Source organism: Mauremys reevesii, linkage group 1 (assembly GCF_016161935.1).
Source record: "Mauremys reevesii isolate NIE-2019 linkage group 1, ASM1616193v1, whole genome shotgun sequence".
Classification (NCBI taxonomy): domain Eukaryota; kingdom Metazoa; phylum Chordata; order Testudines; family Geoemydidae; genus Mauremys; species Mauremys reevesii.
This window is the reverse complement of record NC_052623.1, coordinates 330,757,161-330,765,035: the sequence shown is the minus strand read 5'-3', so window position 1 is coordinate 330,765,035 and position 7,875 is coordinate 330,757,161. Positions and strand designations below refer to the sequence as shown.

At 46.9% G+C, this 7,875-nt stretch overlaps 1 protein-coding gene across 17 annotated transcripts in view; it reads left to right on the top strand.

Annotated features, from left to right (window-relative positions):
• The window catches only part of CPNE8 (copine 8), a 240,245-nt gene continuing 232,370 nt past the window's right edge, over positions 1–7,875 (top strand). For 5 of the 17 annotated variants that reach the window (XR_005591489.1, XR_005591488.1, XR_005591490.1 and 2 more), the window contains exon 1: positions 10–384. Coding sequence is in view for 11 of the 17 variants with exons in the window: in XM_039515922.1 (XP_039371856.1) it covers positions 245–384 (140 nt within the window). In the remaining 6 variants the exon portion in view is untranslated. Of the gene's footprint in view, positions 385–7,875 lie in introns of all 17 variants that reach the window. The other 12 variants (XR_005591495.1, XM_039515902.1, XM_039515839.1 and 9 more) reach the window with 8 other exon arrangements.

The window sequence follows — 7,875 nt, the reverse complement described above, 5'->3', positions numbered from 1 at the left end:
ACGTTGGAGACCGTTGGTCACTCGTGGGGCCCCAAGTTGGGGTTAGTGTCACGCGCGGCTTTTGCCCGTTGTGACGTCACCGCTCGCGCCCTTATCTCACTCAGTCGGCGTTTCCCGACCGCGTGCAGCAGTTCAAGCTCAGCCCAGCGGTTCCACCCACCCAGTTAGTGGCCGGCCAGCAGTAGTAGCGGCGGTAGTGAGCTCTGCTCCCGTTAGCGACGCCTCTTACGCCCCGCCCTGCCCCATGTTCGGACCCGATAAGCTGTCGGGGCAGCCGAAGCTGGACTGTGGTGGCAGGTTCGGGAATATGGCGTCTGTGGGGGAATTTAACTCGTTCAGCGCTAGCGTCCCGGCCACCAAGGTGGAGCTGTCTGTGTCCTGCAGGTAAGCGAGCGGGGTTAGACGGTGCGGGGCACCTGCGGGTGCTGCCTTGCGTGGCGTGTCGGGTGGGAAAGCCCGTCTCCCCCTCTGGTGCCCTGGGAGGATGGGGTGGGGGGCACAAGTCTGTCCAGCCCCCTTGTGGTGTCCCGGGCTGGGGTGTGCGCTCCACGCTCCCTGTGATGAGCGGTGTGGGCGGAGGGTCCCTTCCCCCGTGGGGTGGGGAGGGCAGGACGGGGACTTGGGGATCAGGTGGAGTGAAATCCCTGGGCGCTGGGGACCGCACAAAGGAGAGTTGGTTTCGGTTCCCTTTCGCAAGCCCCGTCAGTGCTTTCCGGAGAGACTTGTCTCATCCGTTTCTTTTGGGAATCTTCCAGCTGGGAGAAGTTGGTAAATCCTCATGCGGAGGGGTGGGTATTCAGACACCAAAATCTAGTAACAGGCGGCTTCGCTTCCTGGGAACCTCCGATTGGCTCTGGTGTTATAGGCTGCGCAGGCAGTGATTGCAAATACATAGTGAAATAGTAGAAGGGGGATTCCCCGTACCAAAACGGTATGGCAGCCTGGGCTACTGCCCCAAATGATTTCCTCATGGGAGGGCTGCGTGTGATGCAGGTGTCTTTTAGATCGGCTCCAAACCTCTCAGTGGAGGGGAGAGAGAGATACAGACTCGAGTTGGGTTTCTGTGGTCAAGGAGCATTTCCTCAGTCAGGCTGGCACTTATCCTCAGACCTGTCTCCAGGTCTCATGCGATGCGGAGAGGAGGGGCAACCCCTGTCAAGACATTGTTTAAAGGAACCTTGTAAAACTGTTTCAAAACCTTAACAGTCCAGTCACACACTCCGTCCATCCTTGACTATGATGTTGATGGTAACTAAAAAAACTAACTAATGATATTTTAATTGCTCATCAAAATTTACTCGGCCTGGGTGCGTGTGGGCAAGTAGAATGTTATAAGTTTGGCAAAGATTTTTCCCCCCTCTAAGGATGAAGAATATTTGCTTTGTGTGCTATGAGACCCTCTGCCTAGTATTTAGAAATCTCCTTAAAACTGCCCAATTGACTGTAGAACAGCACCAGCTACGGTGGCTGTATTTGGCAGCTTTAATTGTTAGTGGTGTTTCCTGTTGGGAAACAAAACAGTGTGCTGAATCCTTGCCAGTGACATACTGTACTACTAAAATGTCCAGGGCTGTATCCTCTCTGTTGCTTCAGTGGTTTGCAAAACAGAACGGCTGCTCCTGAACTCCCTTCCCCTCCCTTCTCCAAAGTAAACCTCGTAGCTGTTTGACAAGGGGAACACTTCGAAACAAGGATAAAGCAATGAGAATCACGATATTCCTCGACTTCCTAATGGCTAGGCAGATGAAAAAGTAACACACTCCTTCTCCTCCCCTCCCCTAGCAAATGTGCTTGTTTATTATTAGGTTGTCCACCTCCTCCACCAATATTTTTGTTTAAGTTGCCTATTGCCTCTTTTCTTAATCTAAAATTACAAGGTGTCTTGGATGGGGATGGTCTTCTTGTTAATTTTTTGTACAGCACTGTATAAATTGATTAGGTTCCCTAGCCACTATCTGTTATACAAATAATAATAAAAAGGGCTGATGTCCCCCACTTACTATGTAGAAGAGGGATGAACTTATTTAATGGGGTTTTAAGACTATAAATGTTCTTCCTTTTCTGATGGAGTCTTTTGTATACTGAATTTTTCACACTTTGTGGTGATTTCTAGAAAATTCACAGAGTTTCTAAATAGCACCCAAAGGGAAACTGGACACCACACAAGGCATGTTATTGTTTAGAGCAGGGGTTGGCAACCTTTCAGAAGTGCTGTGCCGAGTCTTCATTTATTCACTCTAATTTAAGGTTTTGTGTGCCAGTCATACATTTTAACGTTTTTAGAAGGTCTCTTTCTATAAGTCTATAATATAGAACTAAACTATTGTATGTAAAGTACATACGTTTTTAAAAATGTTCAAGAAGCTTCATTTAAAATTAAATTAAAATGCAGAGTGCCTCAGACCGGTGGCCAGGACCCAGGCAGTGTGAATGCCACTGAAAATCAGCTCGTGTGCTGCCTTCGGAACGCGTGCCATAGGTTGCCTACCCCTGGTTTAGAGAAAAACAGGCTCTAGTGTTCAGGAGCTTTAGTTTTAGGGTTGGGTTTTGTAAGTAAATGCTGTGATATCTGTCATTTTGTGGTATTTTACACTTTTTTGACTCAGTTTTGTGTGTAATAAGAGAACACCTCTTCAATTCAGATTGCTAGTTTACTTTTTTATATTTTATTTCAGATTTTCAGTACTATAACTTGGCAATAAATAAAACAGTACTGTTATGAAACTTGAGTGTTGAAAAAAATATGATTGGCTAAAATACTGGGTGTTCATGTCTCTGTACATGCCATAACTAGACAAAGGAAAACAAAACATTCCATGGGTTCATGCAACAGAAAGAAAAACAAGGTTGTTCAAACAAAACTGCCTTCTCATTTGACTATTAACTCCTCCCAGCTCCTCCTCTTCATTCCAGTGTTAGGTCTTACTTGTCAAATGTTAATGTCTAAATATATGGGAATTCCCTAAGGGAATTTCCTTTATAATGCAAGTGGTAAACTGCACTTTTTTTGATTGTACAGAAACATGTATTAATATCAAAATGGAAAATGAATAACTTTAGGAAAGACACTAATGAATAACACATGATTATGACTCATCTGTGTACACATTTATTGGCTAAAACCCCAAAAGAAATAGCATTCTAAAACAAATATGCAATATGGACAGAAGAATATTGCTGTATCTGGCATAGTTTAAATGCTTCAATTGTTCAGTAATTAGCAATTACATTTGTTTTTTAGAAAATTTCTGCCTTCATTTATACTGTAGTACAATATCTTAAATTATGTGATTATTTCATACTTCCTTATGAGCCATAGAACCAGTATTAGCACGAGATTATAATACTGAGCTAATAGAGCATTAGTTTGTGCTTGTCAGCTCTTAGATTCCAGCTACATTTTCCACTTCCTTTTTGGATGTCTATAGGAACCATACAACACTGGTCCATTTCTCATTTGCTCACTGGTGTAACTGGGCTGTCAGTGGATGCAATGTGGTCTGCTAGTTACATTAATAGACCAGGAGTCAAGCAACATGGGTTCTCTTCCTGACTTCACCAATAATTCACTCTGTGACCTGTGGAAGTCACTTGGTGCTTCAGTTTCCCCATCAGTAAATTGGAGTTAATAATAAAACTATGTTCACACATAAATGAAAGTAGTATTTCTGACCTCAAGAGATTTAAAAAAATGAGTTAGACCATTCAAGAAACCACAAACCATGTGATTGCCCCCCCAAGAGATTTTTTTTAAAGAAGATTATTGTTTTTTTTTTCTGATCTGTTTTTTGATTTTTTTAATTCCCTCTGCCTATCACATGCATGTGTGACAATTGGTGTTGCCTACTGTCCCAAATTTATTTGGTAAGGTGATTTTTGGCCCTGGTTGCAGGAGTAAGTTTGCCAGGTATCCAGTTTTCAACTGGAACACCTGGTCGAAAAGGGGCCCTGGTTACACCAGTCAGCACCGCTGACCAGGCTGTTAAAGTACAGTTGGCATGGGGCTGGCAGGCTCCCAACCCAGCTCTTCACAGCCCCCGGGAAGCTGACGGCATGTCCTTCTGGCTCCTAGATGTAGGGGTGACCATGGGGGCTCCAAGCATGGCCCCCGCCCCGAATGCTGGCTCTGCAGCTCCCATTGGCCAGGAACCTCCGCCGAGGAGCTGACAGGACATGCTGGGAGCTGCCTGAAGTAATTGCCACCTGGCCCTGCACCTCTCACCCCCTCTGGCATCCCAACCCTCTGCCCTAGCCCGGAGCCATCTCCCGTACTCCGAATCCCTTGGCACCAGCCCGGAGCCCCCTCCTGCACCTGGAACTCCTCATCCCTGGTCCCAACCCAGAGCCTGCACCCCCAGCCGGAGCCCTTACCGTCCTGCACCCCAACCCAATGCCCCAGCCCGGAGCCTCCTCCTACACTCCGGACCAGTCAGTCCCACCACTCAGCCTGGAGCCCCTCCTGCACCTTGAACCCTTCATTCCAGAGCCCATACCCCCGCCCAGAGCACCCTCCCATATCCTGAACCCTTCATTTCTGGCTCCACCCCGGAGAGCCCTTACGAACCCCAACCCCCTGCCTAAGCCTGGTGAAAATGAGTGAGTGAAAGTGGGGGGGGGGGATGGAGTGGGCAGGGGGAGGGACCTTGGGGAAGGGGCAGGGCAAGAATGTTCCGTTCTGTGTGATTAGAAAGTTGGCAACTCTATGCAGGAGCTCTCACCCCTATATCTGTCTGTCCCCTGTCCAGCGATTAATCCTGCTCCTCTTTCCCCCAGTTCCTGCATCAGTTCTGCTCATTTGTAGCCCTAATGTCTATGTTCTCCTAGCCTCTCTGTCAATTCAATGTCCCACCCCATCAGATCTGCCCTCTACCTCATTTCTGCTCTTCCTGGGGTTTTTCATTTCTGTCTCCTAGGCCTGGGAGTGGGGACTACAGCCGGGTCCCCTTCTCCCTCTTCCAGGCTGGGGCGATGGGGAGGATTAGCTCCAGAGGCTCTTCACCCCTTTATCCTGTTCCCAAGCTGCATGTTGCAGTGAGCGGGGGGAGGACCAGAGGAGCCATCCCCATTGTTCCAGGAAGGAATGAGGGACCCAAGCTGAACTGAGCTGCTGAGTTTTTTTTTTTTTCCCCTTCCCCCTTTGTCCCTCCTTCCCCAGCACACTGAAGCCATTTTCACTGGTGGCAAGAGGGAGTGGGGGGTGAGAGCTCTTTCTGCAGCAGCTTTGATTGGTTGTTCAGCCCCATGAAGTGGACGGGGGGGGGGCAGGCAGCCAATTGCAGGACTTTTTATTTATTTATTTATCCCCCCCCCCGCCCCCCCGGCAGCACTCAAATATGTCAGATGGCTGGAGTGTCTTGCTTCATCATAAGACTTGCTACAGCCCTGGCGAAATCCAGACACTTGTGGATAAACTTGGCATTGATTTTTGCAATTATTTCTTTTTTTTGGCTACAGTATTTTGTGGATATAAAATGTGAGCATAGGCATGGTCTTACAATTGTTGGAGAAGCAAGAAGTAAAAATATTTTTCTTTCTATTATTGATTTGCATTATGATAGTGCCTAGCCTAGGAGCCCTTTGTGTTTGTGAGGTACCTAGTAAAACAGGGTCTTGGCCAATGACAACTATTCAGTGTCAGATAATTAAGGAAAGGACCAGAGTTTTTGTGAACCTAATAGAGCACAGTATATCTGTGGGTTTCCAATCCATGGAGACTATAGAAGTCTACAGGTGCTGGCAGGGAGATCTATCCAGGAAGCACCAAAAGAATTGTGCTTTTAACTTTAGATACTGACTTCCATAGTTTTAAATACGTGGGTTTTTTTTAGTGATATGTTTAATGTTTGTGTTGGGATTAAATGTGATCTATAAGTAACTTATAGATGGATTTGTTTAGTTATGATGTTACATATATTAAGAATAACTTATTTGTGGTGCATTTCCATTTGTGAGATATGGTGCATCTGGTGTATAGCTGATGAACAGCATTGAAAAGCCATGTCTAGTGAGGTTCGGGGGCAGGAAGTGAGGGTGACATCATTGACCTACTCTACATATGGGAGTGCACCACCTCAACAGCCTCAGTTCCTTTGCCACTGTTGCAGAGAGTAAATGGAACTCACCTTTGTTACCTCAGGCTAGCTCTTCCCTTAATCTGATTTTAATACTTTCTTGTAAATGTGAGTTGAGTAATATAGGATAGTTTAGTATACAGCCTTCCCTTGTCCTGGGAGCCATTGACCTCTCACCAAGACTTCATGGAGCCCAGAGCTTTATGAGGGTTTCAACAGGTACACCTCCCTCAGGGTTCCATGTTATTCCCACTCCCTTCAGTGAGAGAGTGTCTTTCTTATGGTAGATGGATGTATAGGCACTGACTCCGTGGGTGTTCTGGGGCTGAAACACCCACAGGAAAAAATGGTAGCCCCCTATCAGAACCTCCCCCTCTCCCCAGCTCCTCCTGTCTCCCGGCGGGCCCTGCTGATCAGTGCATCCCTCTCCCTCCCAGCGCCTACCATGGATCAGCAGTTTCACGGCATCAGGAGATGTTGGGGGGAGGAGTGAGGGCACAGCGTGCTAGGTGGTGGGGGTGGAGTGGGGGTGGCGGTTTGGGCGAAGGCTGAAGTGGGGGTGGGGCCTGGGCAGAGCCGGGGGGAACCCTCCTCCCCAGCAGATTAGAAACTCAGTGCCTGTGGCTGGATGTCAACTCCCTGGTACTGCCAGCCCTTCAGTCATAAGCACTTTCCTCTGAATTTACGCCATGGCTCAGTTTGCCTTGCAAGTTAACAGTAAGTGCACCCAGTTCCGAAGTTCCCCATAAATGTCCCTCTGTAGTATCTAGCCATGATCCACTGGACAGTCTCAGAAATTACCAGATAAGCCGTCCCCAAAGGAACACAGGCTTGTTCGATTCAGCTGAGTATAATCTCCTATATAACAACGCAGCACTATAATCTGTTTATATTTGTTTTCACTATAAAGTACCAGAGGGGTAGCCCTGTTTTGTCTGAATCTACAAAAACAGTGAGGAGTCCGGTGGTACCTTTAAAGACTGGCAGTATATTAATGCTTGTATCTGTAATTTTCACTCCATGCATCTGAAGAAGTGGGTTTTTTACCCACGAAAGCTTATGCCCAAATAAATATAGTTATTAATAGATTAAGATGTATGAGATCGTAAGCAAGGATAGTCAGAACACCAGGTTACAAAAAACAGGTATAACATGCTTCTTATAGTCTAAACTTAATTTTAACAGGCTAAGCCCTTGTCTAAAGACGTCTGTCTTGCCCAAATGTCCTTTACAGTGCTTTCAGCCAAACCCTTGTTGAGATCCCATTTTCATGAATGTAATTGCACTGTCCAGTTAGTCTCCAGATGCAGGATAAAACAGGGGTCCTTTTGCCTTCCTATTATACCCCAGAGTTGATTGTCTTTGCACCTCAGGGACAGGACAACCCCCTGTGGTTTAGTTTCCAGCATCTTTCCATGTTGACTTAACATCCTTATATTGACTTAGAATGCAGATGTAGCTCCCATTGTGTTTTGTTTACTATACTTAATGTACCCATAAGAGTCAGGGATAAGTGAATAGATAGGTGCTTTGTCTGGCAGAAAACAGGGTGGATTGATTTAAATCAAGGCGATTTTAAATCATGATTCAAATCACCAAGTGGAAATCCTCTATTTCAGCAGTCTCCAAACTTTTGAGGGTTGCGCCCCCGCTTTACCCCTGTTGTGTCCCCACCTCCCGAGCTGGGGAAAGGGGCAGGGCCACGGCTTGGGGGGAGAGAGAGGGATGCGGACTGGGCAGGGCCGTCCCTAGCTATTCTGGGGCCCTGCACAGCTGCCCCTCCTCCCCCCGCAAGAGGGGTATG